This window comes from Labrus bergylta, chromosome 7 (genome assembly GCF_963930695.1).
Source record: "Labrus bergylta chromosome 7, fLabBer1.1, whole genome shotgun sequence".
Taxonomy (NCBI): domain Eukaryota; kingdom Metazoa; phylum Chordata; class Actinopteri; order Labriformes; family Labridae; genus Labrus; species Labrus bergylta.
This window is the reverse complement of record NC_089201.1, coordinates 19,111,171-19,124,414: the sequence shown is the minus strand read 5'-3', so window position 1 is coordinate 19,124,414 and position 13,244 is coordinate 19,111,171. Positions and strand designations below refer to the sequence as shown.

The 13,244-nt window shown below is 41.8% G+C and overlaps 1 protein-coding gene across 1 annotated transcript; it reads left to right on the top strand.

Annotated features, from left to right (window-relative positions):
- The first annotated feature begins 350 nt into the window (after positions 1-350).
- ireb2 (iron-responsive element binding protein 2) lies at positions 351-11,970 on the top strand. The gene is made up of 22 exons (XM_020660332.3): positions 351-419; positions 2,651-2,737; positions 3,270-3,435; positions 3,612-3,749; positions 3,953-4,192; positions 4,541-4,610; positions 5,357-5,540; positions 5,768-5,907; positions 6,280-6,451; positions 6,627-6,727; positions 6,934-7,050; positions 7,170-7,329; positions 7,538-7,673; positions 7,789-7,873; positions 7,965-8,121; positions 8,746-8,870; positions 8,959-9,063; positions 9,176-9,318; positions 9,901-10,048; positions 10,263-10,385; positions 10,480-10,665; positions 11,057-11,970. Exons 1-22 carry the CDS (start codon positions 395-397, stop codon positions 11,165-11,167), a joined length of 2,919 nt encoding a protein of 972 aa, XP_020515988.1. The 5' UTR covers positions 351-394; the 3' UTR covers positions 11,168-11,970.
- Positions 11,971-13,244: the final 1,274 nt, after the last annotated feature.

Sequence of the window (13,244 nt, the reverse complement as noted above, 5' to 3'; positions counted from 1 at the left end):
CCCCAAAAATAAAAGAACATACACTGAAACTGATTAAAACCAGCAGAATCTACAAAGTCATCAGCTCAACATGTCTTCTAAATTTTCTGTATTTTAAGTCGAAAAAACACAAACATTTTATGAAATGTGACGTGAAAGATTAAATTAAATGGTTGCCTAGCAACGCATAAATTCTTAGAATTAATCAGTGATTTCTTGTAAGATTAAATCGTTAATCGTACGCGATGTGAAACTGATTATTCTGGGTCAAATGCAGTTTTTAAAATGTTTTTATTGTGATTAGTGAGTAAATGACGATGAATGGGCGTGTCTGTGGAGCTCAGTGTTCTGATTGGCTGACTCGGTGTTGCCAGTGCAGTGAGGAGGACGGGTCGTGTTGATTTCAGAAGTCATCATGGCGCTCACGTCTCCAGTCAAAGGTAAAGAGGTGTCTTCTGCTAACTCACCCAGCAAGCCAGCATCTTACCAACACCTTCATCCTCACAGACAGGAATCGATTAAAAACAAACACGACGTGTCTGTCGTTCGCTGTTAGTCAACATAACGTGAAAATGTACCGGTGTCAAACTGTTTTTAAGACATGAAAGCTAACATTAGCTTTGTAGTGTTCGCTCTACTAATCAGCCAGAGCTGCTATATTAGCTAACACCGCAAGACAACTGTGTCTTTGCTCTGACCCAGAATGTCACAACTTTACAATCATTGTTAAACGTACATTATGCGCTAATTACATTGCTTATTCTTATCTCCCGACGACGTACAGCAAGTAGCGCGATAAGTATTTGGTTAGCCTGAGTGTGCTTTACGATAAGGAGACCAGCAGTGTTAGCAACATTAACACAACGAGACATGCAGAGGGATGTTTGATGTTTGCGGATATTGTCAGTCAGTCATGGCAGTGTGTGACTGCTCAGTAATGAGTGTGTAGTTTAAGACATGCTTCTTCTGTCTACTGCTAACTGATGTGTTGAAAGTTGGATTACAGGCCACTACTGTATGACAGTCACATTATCTGATGAAGCAAACACAGATCAAAGTGTAGCACTGAGTTTGTGTATTATCTAACATGCGTAGGTTCCCATAAGTATTAAAGCTCTATATGATCTCACTTGTGATCAGTCACTGTATATTGTACGATGTTTTTCATTGTGTCTGATTTGCATTTTGTTTTTGTTTTTTTGCATAGCTGACATCATCACCTCAGTGATGAAGCCACATCTGTATGGGATAAACTAACAAACAATGTTATTTGTCTGGACATAAAGAAAACCACATTTGGCGTCTCTTGAATGTGTGAATTAATTTAGCAATTGTTTATTGCAGCACTATTGTTTTGAATTCCTTACAATACCTTTAATACTACATCTGCTGCAGTAACAGTGTTCTCTCATCAGAGGATGGACCTGTTTTTTTTTTTTTTTTTAAACTGGTGCGTCCCCTTTTTAGGAAAACTGAGCTTAATAGCCGATTTTTCTTTTTGATCATGTCTGTTGGCCTTCTTCATCATCAGTAAGATAACTGGTGCTGCAGTACCCCACCACAAGGGGACATGTTAAGAGGAAATGCTGCAGATGTAAATATATATTTAAAAGACCCTCGTGTGTCACTCACATTAGTTTATTATCAGGTTTGTCATCATACTGAACAAGGCCTGTGATATGAGTGCTTACATCTTACATACTTTCTCCTCTGTATGCTCTGGTAATGATTTCAGGATTTAATGTTTGTTCTTGATGCCATTCTTCCTTTTTGTGTTTTCATAAGGGTGTTCTTTGTTGATTTAGTTTGATAATGATCAGGAGAGTATCTTTCAGAGTTAGGTAACCTGAGAGCTGACGTTACAGCATGACGTCCCGTTGTGAGAGCAGTGAGTTGTTGCTGTGCCAGGATAACTCGCAGCTTCAACCTACGTTTATCAACCCAACTTCTCAGGAGTCTGAACTTTTATGAATCTTTTTTTGAAAATAAAAATCCTGCACGCTACTCTTCCTAAGCTTCACCAATTTATTAGAAAAAAAAATCACGACGTTTCGGTCCCTATGAATTCTTTGTCAAGTGTGTTGATGAAATTAATTTTCCATCCACAACCTTCTCGGTTGAAGTAACAACAAGATTTTTCATGGGCTACCTTAAATAAACGTTAAGGCCATGAAGGAATAAATAAGACCAGAAAGATCATTTTCAATCCCTTCTCCTCAATGCATTTACTTTGTTCCTGAAAAATGTACTATATATAACACTTTAATACTACATTATCTCAGAAAATCCTCATTATTGTAGAGTATTAGTAATCATGCTCTCTACTTTACTCTTTCGCATTTCTAGAGTGCAACTGCTCAGCTATTTATAACAACTAATACAACATGGTATGTAATAAGCTGAGTGTATGGATGAGGTATGTGCACAAACTGCACAGAACAATGGCCGCCGGCCGCCTGCTTCTCAGACATTTCTCATACAAGTAATCCCTGCTGTGTGTATGTTAATAGTAAGGTGGTAATACTCTCTGAGTACACCAGACCGACCTGCAAAAAACACAAGCTAAGACAAAAAAACAGAGAAAAGAAAAACACTTTCCAGGTAATGAATTCTGTAAGTCTCCTGTACTTGTGAATTTGTGTATTGATAAATGTTTGTTCTTACTTTGCAGAGCACCCATACAGCCATCTAATTGACACACTGAAAGATGGCAATTTCAAATTCTACAATCCACATAAATTAAATGATCCAAGATATGGTGAGTAAAAGAGAGTTTTCTGTGATTTCAAACGTTTACGTATTGCTCATAAAGAGCTTTTGCACTCAGTATTCATTAGATGTCTATCAGTATATTATAAAGCTATACACGCTCAGTAGCTCAGTCTGTAGGGGCTTGGGTTGGGAATCGGAGGGTCGCCTGTTCAAATCTGGACATTGGTCTGGTAGCTGGAGAGGTGGCAGTTCACTTCCTACCACAGCAAGGCACCGAACCCCCCCCCCCCCCCCCCCACCCCCCCCCCCAGCTCAGGAGTGCTCCATTAGTGCATGTCCATAGGATCCTGTTTGTGCATGTGTGTGTATTTCAGCACTTTGTGTGTCAAGCATAAAATTAATGTGATGAGACAGTTCACCACCACAAGACCATCCTAAAATGGTGTTCTTAAATCTAAATATGCGCATGAGGACCATTGTGAAGAGTTATAACAGCTTTAAAGAAACATTTGTTTATAAACTTGTAGACGAAAGTTATTTTTTGAAATCATTACCTTTTTTTTGTTTGCTCTGTTTAGACAAGCTGCCCCTGTCCATCCGTGTCCTCCTGGAGGCAGCAATCCGTAACTGTGATGGCTTTTACACGAAGGACGAAGACGTCCAGAACATCCTGGACTGGCAGCAGAAGCAGAATAAAGCCGAGGTGCCGTTCTCTCCAGCACGAGTCCTCCTCCAGGACTTCACGTGAGTTTAGCATACTTTAGGTAGACCGCAACCCCAAGAGGAGCTCGTGTGTTTGATCTTGTGTCGACATATTGTTTATTTTTGTTGCCTGACATAAAGAAAGTGTTCATGACAATTAGAATCGTTAAACAAGTGCTCAAAGGGATAATTCTTCTTTTCCTGGTTTGCTTGTACAGTGGTATTCCTGCCATGGTGGACCTGGCAGCCATGAGGGACGCTGTGGCCAAACATGGTGTCGACCCCGGCCTGGTCAACCCTAAGTGCCCCACAGACCTCATTGTAGACCACTCTTTACAGATCGATTATAGCAAATGGTATGTTCATATTTTCCCTTTCTATAATTTTTAAATGAAGGAGGTAAAAGATGGACATACCTGGCATTTAAATCCTGATCAGCAAACGTTTGAATTATTTCCTAGACCTCTGACTTAGTAAAGGATACATATTGTCTGTATTTACATAAACAAGATTGTTTTTCTTCATAACATTGTTATAACTGCATCTCATTCATCCACAGTGCCATACAGAATGCTCCAAACCCAGGTGGAGGGGACGGCCCAAACCAGGGTCCTCCTCGTTCCATGTCCTCCAGGCCTCCATCCAGAGGAGGCTCGCAGTGTGGGGGCCAGCGGGGCTCCTGTAGTAAAGCGGCCTGCAGCGACCCCCCGGCCTCCCCAGGTCGACCTTCAGCGTCTAGTGTCCAACAGATCGAGAATACACCTCTCCTCTGTCCTTTCCACCTGAAGCCCGTGTCTGAGTGAGTTCAACGACCTGCTGTGGAAAAACAACATGGAATCACTCTACACAGCAGTGAAATATAAATATATATGGATTAGTAGTTCACAATGTTGCTAATATCTTTCTAGTCTGACAAAATGTGGAAAATATAAGAGAGAGAGGTGGACCTTGTTTTTTTTAACATTTCACCTTGATTTGTCTAACTCTGGTTAGAATTCAATCAAATGAAAACCGGTGACACATCATTTTTTTTGGTTTCAGTCCTTTTAAAAAGAGGAATTTCGTTGATCAAATGAGTTGACATATTTTCACTGATTGGCACACTGAGTTCCTCTTTTTTAATGTTTTGTTGTTCATTTTTCTGCAGAACTGACACAGCTCTGAAGAATCAGGAAATGGAACTCGTCAGGAACAAAGAGAGACTTCAGTTCTTTAAGGTAATGGGAAGGGAAAATGTGATTTGTCTTCAAACTTGATGATGTGACATATCATCTGAGTGGGATGCTGCGGAAATGAGTTCTGTGGCTAACACGCTTATGATACTTAGATGTGATGTCTAACAAGATAGTCTTAATAAAAAGAAGCACCAATAAAGGATATTTGAAGACTATTGGACAAGTATACATAGTGTATATGCCTAGTATTTTTTTTATTTCTATTGTATTTTTGCTTCCTATATTTAATAAATGTAAATATGTTTTTTAATTCACTTTTTGCTATTTTTGCTGATTATATTCCTTGAGCTGTTGTAACAAAAAACATCTCCCAATGGGGGATCAATAAAGTTTTATCTTATCGTATCTTATAAATTCAACTGATCAATCAATGTCACCAGCACTACACTTCCAGCTTGTCTATGTCTTGGTATCATGTTTGATTTCATGTTTAATGTTAAATATTAAACTCTGCAGTCTCCTTTAGCCGCTTGCCAGTAAATGCCTTTTTGAAGACACCATAGGCTCTATTTCAGATATCTTACCAACACCTGCCAAAAGGCTGCTCTGACTTTAAAACAAGGGAGCAAAGTGCAGGGTATTAGGACGCACCCCTACAGCACAGCAGGAGTAATGCACAAAGAAAAAAGTCAAATAACATGTTATTTGTTTTGGGACCTTGGATGAGACACAAATGTGATTTTTTTTCTTCTAACTAGTGCCTCTTTCCCTTTCTATCAATTGAACAGTGGTGTTCAAAAGCCTTTAAGAATGTGAACGTTGTTCCTCCGGACGTTGGAGCAGTCCACCAGGTGAACCTGGAGTATCTGTCCAGAGTGGTCCAGGTCAACGACGGTCTCATCTACCCTGACAGCGTGGTGGGAACCGACTCACACACCACCATGATCAATGGCCTGGGCATCCTGGGCTGGGGTAAGACATATTCAAACCTTCAACTTCTTATAACACATTACAGCTCAAGTTACAACAGAGTTATATTTACAGCCATGTCTGATGGTTATAATCCTGATGAAGGGTGAGAGGAGAAAATGAAAGTAGCTGCTTTGCATGTTGACAGCTTCCTCTGGATTCTCTCTACATTGTAATCTTGTGTTCTTGAATAACGTCTTGATGAATAACATTTTGATTCCCCCCACTAGGTGTCGGTGGAATCGAGTCAGAAGCCGTGATGCTCGGCCAGCCGGTTTCTTTGACACTTCCCGAAGTGGTGGGCTGTAAACTGGTGGGCACCATCAACCCCCTCACCACCTCCATCGACATCGTCCTGGGCATCACAAAGGTAAATATGATCTGTTCTCCAACATGTCCTTCAGGACAGATTTATTACTGCAACAATGTGAAATGTGAAATGGATATTCACACTCCCACAATCTATGTTTCAAGAGTTAATACATGGCACTTATGGCGCTGTCATGGCGGCAGGTGGAAAGAGTGTCTCGCTGTGTGTTTAGTTTGTGACCGTGAGTGTTGGAATTAGTGGCACCATACTTTTGTTTTTTTTGTGTGCCTTCATGGGCAGCGATCACAGAGAGACTGAAGCTTTGTAAAGTGTGTTTCATGAAGAAGTTTGTTCTGTTGTAGTTCCTTGAAGTTGAACGATCTTGCCTTCCGATGAGATCTGACGGGGTCATGTGATTTGTTTTTTTTCCAGCACTTGCGGCAAGCTGGGATCGCCGGAAAGTTTGTTGAGTTTTTTGGACCTGGCGTCTCCCAGCTGTCGGCTCCAGACCGAACCACCATCGCCAACATGTGCCCAGAGTACAACGCTACTGTGAGCTTCTTCCCCGTCGACCAAGTCACACTAAAGCACTTAAAAAAGACAAGTGAGTCGCCCTTGTGATGTTTGTTGATGATTAATATATAAGAGTTCACAGTGGTGCATCTATCCCATTGTTATGTTATTCTCTTTGTCTGTCCATCTTCACAAAGAGTAGCGGTCTCTTCTTTTTATAAACTCGACTCGTGTTGTTCTCATACACGTCTTTATTTTCCTTCCAGACTTTACGCAGGAGAAACTTGAACTACTGGAGTCTTACATGAAGGCTGTAAAGCTTTTCCGAAGCTATGAAGACTCGTCAGAAGACCCCCAGTTTTCTGAGGTAACATGTCAAATCTCCTTGAATTCTAAATTAAATATTTAATTTCCCCCAATCACTGCTGAAGAAGTAATAAATGGGATAGATAGACATTTTTCCTTCTTATCTTTTTATCTGATTAAGAAGAGGAATATGTTCTATTGTTTTAATGAAATTACAGTAATTTCATTTATAAATTGATTTAAAAACCAACATTGACCTTTGTGCAGGTGATAGAGATTAACCTGAGCTCCATGGCGCCCTATGTGAGCGGACCCAAGAGGCCTCAGGACAGAGTGGCAGTCAGCAGTATGAAAGAAGACTTCCAGAGCTGTCTTGATGAGAAGGTAAACTACAAAACAAGTCAAATATGTTAACTTCTTCCCTCTCAGACGAGTTCACGAAGACTCTGCTGATGTTACCTGGTATCTGAGTGTAATCTCAAAAGGAATTTGTTTCCCTGCAGGTTGGCTTCAAAGGCTTCCACGTCTCTAAGGAGAAGCAGGACGTGCGGGTTCCTTTCCTGCACTGTGGACAGGAGTACCAGCTGGCACACGGCTCTGTGGTCATCGCTGCCGTCATCAGCTGCACCAACAACTGCAACCCGTCTGTCATGCTGACTGCAGGTACAGAGCTGAGCCAGGCTTCTAACTCTTATCATGCTGGATGCTTTTATCCTTTTTTTTTTTAGTTCTGAGGTGAATATGTATGTTAAGCTCTCAAAACTCTCATGTGTCGACTAATTTCCTGCTTTGTGATACTGAAGTTCTGTGGCTGCTTCTAATTACATTCAGCATTGCATGACTCAGCTGAGATTTCTTTTTTGATTGACAGGTCTACTGGCCAAAAAGGCTGTGGAGGCGGGACTTGTCGTAAAGCCTTATATACGGACCAGCCTGGCTCCTGGAAGTGGCATGGTCACTCACTACCTCAATACCAGTGGAGTCCTGCCTTACTTTAGCCAGCTTGGGTAAGCATGTATACACACACACACACACAAAGGCAATGACCTGGGATAAACTCCCATGAGATAGTTAGGGTTTTTGTGATGGTAGATGGCTAACATGATTTCTTTCAACCCACAGGTTTGAGGTGATCGGTTACGGCTGTGCCACCTGTGTAGGGAACACATCTCCGTTACCTGAAGCTGTCGTTGATGCAATCAAACAGGTAACATAACGCTACATCACGCTGTTTCTGTACTACTGTATAAAATGTATATCTCTCAGAAGTCACATCTTGATGATCTACTGTGTTTCAGGGGGAACTGGTGGCCTGTGGTGTGTTATCTGGAAACAGGCACTTTGAGGGACGGCTGTGTGACTGCGTGCGTGCCAACTACCTGGCCTCCCCTCCTCTGGTAGTGGCTTATGCTCTCGCAGGGACTGTGGGAATCGACTTTGAGAAAGAGCCGCTGGGTAAGAGAGGCATTTAAGGGACTTTCTGGAGCTTAAGATTCTCTTAAGCCTGAGGTTCATCAGGGGAAGTTTAGGTAACTGGCAGAGTATAGCTGAGTTAACATGTAGCTATTCGTTGTTTTGCATGTAGAACTGTAAACAAAGATGAAGTGTTGGTAGGTTTGGTTCAGTTTTGAGGTGAGCCAATGTGTGCACCAGCAGGAAATATTCAGGGAAATTCTCCACGAGTGAGCAGGTAGTGATGATGAGGTTTATATTACATTATTTACCAGTGGGATCTTTCCACTCGATCATTGATACTGGGAAAATGTCCAAAATGGCAAAGGCAAAAATCATTCATTAGAGTGTTAGACTCTGTTGCTTTGTCTGCCATCGTGGATTTTTGCAGCATCTTTTTTACGTCATGTCTTTCCTCTTGAGACCGGACCACTCCCACCCACCCAGTAGAACGGGTGGAATTTTTCCGCTGTGAGGGACATGTGTGAATAAGCACCTCAGGAAGATTTCAGGGGCATGGTGTAAACACAATTTGTGCAAAGTTCATTTGGTTAGTATGCATTTGAAAGAAGTTTGAAGACATCTCTTCTGATGTCACTAACTCTGAGCATCCTGTTGTTGGTGCAGGTGTGACCTCAGAGGGGAAGGAGGTGTATCTTCATGACATCTGGCCTTCCAGGGAGGAGATCCAACAGACTGAGGAGGACACGGTCATCTCCTCCATTTTTAATGATCTCAGGGGAAGGATGAAGGTGAGGGAACCACCTTTTTTTGGTCTTTGTTTCAAGTATGTCCAAAGTCAAGTGGAGTAATGTCGATTTGAATGTTTTCTCTCTCCAGCAAGGGAACACATTCTGGAACAACATTGACAGTCCAGATTCGGTGGTGTTCCCCTGGGATCACAAGTCCACATATATCCGTTCACCATCTTTCTTCAGCAAGTTGGTGAGTCTTTCTTTTTGTTGAGTCCGGTTATTAAGGTCAGCACATGAATAAAAACCAGCAGCAGTTTAGACAACACGCTCCTCTTCTCACTCTGCTTTGTTTTCTGTCTCAGAGTAAAGAGCCGTCACCTCCGCAGACGATAGAGAACGCTCATGTCTTACTTTTCCTCGGCGACAAAGTGACCACAGACCACATCTCACCGGCGGGGAGCATTGCCCGGGTCAGCGCCGCCGCCAAGTACCTGCTGAGCAAACGGTCAGTTTCATATTGACACCCGGACCTGATTGACTATATGATATTGTGTTGAGAATCATGACAGGAAACCAGTAGATACTTGAAGAAATGAAGTTGGGAAAGTAAAGTTTATTTTGCATTAAAAAGTTAATTGTAAGGTTAGTATCTATGTTTTTTTTTTTAGGTTTTTAGTTTAGATTTATTTTGGTGTTTTTCACCCCTTTATTCAGAGACAGGACAGTTTAGAATCATTGATCAGAGAGAGAGAGAGTTGGGAATGACATGCAGGAAAAGATTTGAACCCGGGTCCCCTGCTTGGAGGACCATAGCGTCCATACATGGGCGCTTGCATTAACCACTAGGCTTCCAGTTGGTTTTAGACTTCCGATGGAAACTGCTAAAAAATAATATTCTGGAGATTTACAGCAAAAACAGAACATCTAAATACAAGAATTTAGTAAACCTCAGTGAATTACTTTTCATTGACAGGACTTCTGTACAGTCTGGTGTCTGAACAGAGGATGTTACTTCTGTCACTGTTTTATTTATAACTGTTCAAACTCTCAAATGTATTCACCTCTTATTTTTGAATGTTTTCCTCAGCCTCACGCCGCGGGAGTTTAATTCTTACGGCGCTCGCAGAGGGAACGACGCAGTGATGACCAGAGGCACGTTCGCCAGCATCAAGCTCCAAAACCGATTCATCGGCAAACCAGGCCCTAAGACTTTGCACATTCCTTCAGGCCAGACAGTGAGTGTCGACTTCATTAACAGCACAGACACGACGGTGGATTTATCTGTACAGTTCTTTACGATTCACCTGAAACAACCGCCAGCCGTGCTGCTGACGCTGTCACAATGTTCAGATCTGTGAACTTTGTTGTTTTAGTTTTGACCCTCTGGATAGTTTTTGTAGTGTCAGACATGCTGCCAATAAGACGTTCTCTTTGTGTTTGTGTGATTAGCTGGACGTCTACGAGGCAGCTGAACGCTACCAGAGAGACGGCATTCCTCTCATCATCCTGGCAGGCAAAGACTACGGCTCTGGAAACTCCAGGGACTGGGTAGCCAAAGGACCATACCTGCTGGTAAAGCGCAGTGCACACATCACACAACAACGTGTTATTGTTTTTCATTGTCGTCTCCAAATTAAACTCTTTCCGGCTTCTCTGTTGTCAACAGGGCGTACGTGCGGTCATCGCTGAGAGCTTTGAGACGCTGCACAAGAACCAGCTGGTGGGAATGGGCATCATGCCGCTGGAGTTTCTGCCCGGTCAGAACGCGGACTCACTGGAGCTCAGCGGGAAGGAGAGGTTCACCATCACTCTGCCAGAGAGTCTGAGTCCAAGGCAGCAGCTCACAGTCAAGGTAGGCAACAACTTCTCTGGCATATGGAACACAATAAAGGCCATGTCCACCAGGTGCTGGCTGTGCACTCTGGAGCGCTTGGAATGAAGTGCTTTTGCCAGAGAAGACGTTTCAGTGATAAGTTTATTTAGGAGGCCCATTTCACAGCTATTTTATTCAACGTGGAAATAAAAGTTTTACGGGTTTATTTACACTTCAAATTCTGTTGTTGTAGTATTTGCACCTTTTTCCTTCATTCCTACTTACCAAGCTGAAATCTAGTTGTCATGGTGATTTGTATTTTGTACCTCTACAGTCAGAGGGCTTACTACGGTGGTGTAACACCTTCTTTAACTGTTCAATGTATAATCTAAGGGTTTAGTAAATGAGTTGTTTCTGTGTTGTTTTGCAGACAAGCCAAGGAAAGTCCTTCGTCGTCACAGCACTGTTCGACACGGAGACGGACGTTATCTTTTTCAGACATGGAGGGCTCCTAAGATACGTGGCTCGGACTTTGCTCTAAAACAGCCTGAAGCCCATTTAAAGTTTGCCCCAAATCATGAACATCATTTCACCTGTTGTCTTCAGTGTGGACTAAACCCAGCAAAGTGGAGCTCACATAAACACTGATAGTTTGTCTGTTAGAACCGGATGTAGATCTTCAGGCATTTGGAGTCCTGAGACATCAGCTAAGGACCCTTACAGCTTCTCCATCACTCACTGCACTCGGCTGGTTCAGGAACTCTCCCCACAGGACGGACTAAACAAGCCCAGAAGGAAGTGGTGAAACTCTTAACAAGGAGGTCGAATCGTAGACGACCAACCATGGGCAGTGTTGTTTTGTGTTTCATCATTAGAGACAGAATCTGTGCTGAGTGAGGACGTTTTCTTGACAGCGGATTGGATCCTTTTTTCTGCTTGGGTGGTCATTTAACTACAAAACATTTTTGCCTAGTAAGGCTGACATGGTGCTAGGTACTAAAAGCATGAGTACGTTGTTTTTGGGGTGCAGTAAAGCCTGTTCTTGCAAACATCCAAGTGTATTTTAATTTCAAGTATTTCAAACATTTGCAGAAGTGATGTCAGCTTTTTGTGGCCAAACAACCGTATATAAATTATGTTTTTTTTTTTTGTGAATATTTCTTTAATCAAATGGCCTTCTGCAAATTGTCCGTCAATACAGTCGTTTCTTTTTTTTTTTTTTATGCAAATGTGAAATCCCCATTTTGTGCTGTTTTCATGTATCACTGAGCTGTCTGCGTGAAGATGTCTCCTGCTACAACAGTCAGTCGCCTGCATCACATTAAAGCGAAAATAAAAAAAGGTTTTCAGTTTGAAGAATCAGTTTATGTTCTACAAAGGAGCAACTACCAAATGTTTGATTAGTTCTGAGGATGAAAAGCACTTTGTTTTTTTGTTAGAGGTTTATTTTTAGAGACGGGACAGTTGATATAGTCAGAAATCAGGGAGAGAGAGAGAGAGGAATGACAAGAAGGAAAGCCACAGTACAGAGGCTATAGTCCCTAAAAGCATCTTAGGTTGCCTACTGACAACTGGCCGGGGACTACAGCTGGAAATTCCTTTTACTGTACAGGTAACTAAAGGGGACTGTCCATGAAACAATAAACTAAACTAGCCTAAGGACCCACAACCAACTCCTTCATGAAAACCGAGACCCAAGTTTCTGTTTTTCCAACCAATCAGATTTATTGAATGAAAAATAGTGCAGTTTAGACCTCAGATGGTACAAAACATGACGGAATACAGAGAAGGAACAAAACCAGCATGTTTTAAGAGCACTTCGTAGACTTTAAGACACTTTCTTTTCCTGTCACATTTTTGCGACCCACTTTTGGGTCTATTTACAGTCTACGGTCCCGACCCACCAGTTGAGAACCACTGCCTTAGACACTTGTCACATAGGCGTCCCAGTAAAGCACTCATTCTAAGAACATTTAGTGTATATGTATACGCTGAAGTGAAATGTGTTTACATTATGGTTGAGGGTTTAAGTTACATATGTCATTGAGAGTCAACACCTGTGATACATCGCCTCGGGTTATTTCATTAAAGTCGGAGCATCATTCAGGTCTGAAGTACATCACAAGGTTGTAATATGTTGAAGTGTAGAAGAGGTGAGCTTACCGTCTCTGCCTGAGGTTGTTGGGATGAGGAGTCGAGAAGCACTCAGCTGTTTTATCTTCTTGTGAAACTTTGGCAAGTATGAAAAGATAATCTTCATGAAGGGTTTCGTCTTCCTCCAGTGTGGAAAGAATGAGGGTCTCTTTAAATACTCGATAGAAACTGAATTTTTATTCAGAGCAATTATTATACACAAGAAGAACGTTTTAGTATGTTTAATTAGCTTTGGCTGAAGTGTCCTATCAAAGACTACTTAATTGGACCGGCCCATATTCCACATACAAAGCTACTAAATGGGTTTCACAGATTAAAATTATAAGGCCACTTTTAAAATAACTATTGAACAGTTCAAAAGACACTTCAGTGCACTCTGGTGGACGATCTATGTAAAGGAGCCGGAGTTTATAAATTACTTTATCCATGGAAAATTCAAAAAAGCAACTTGCATACACACAATA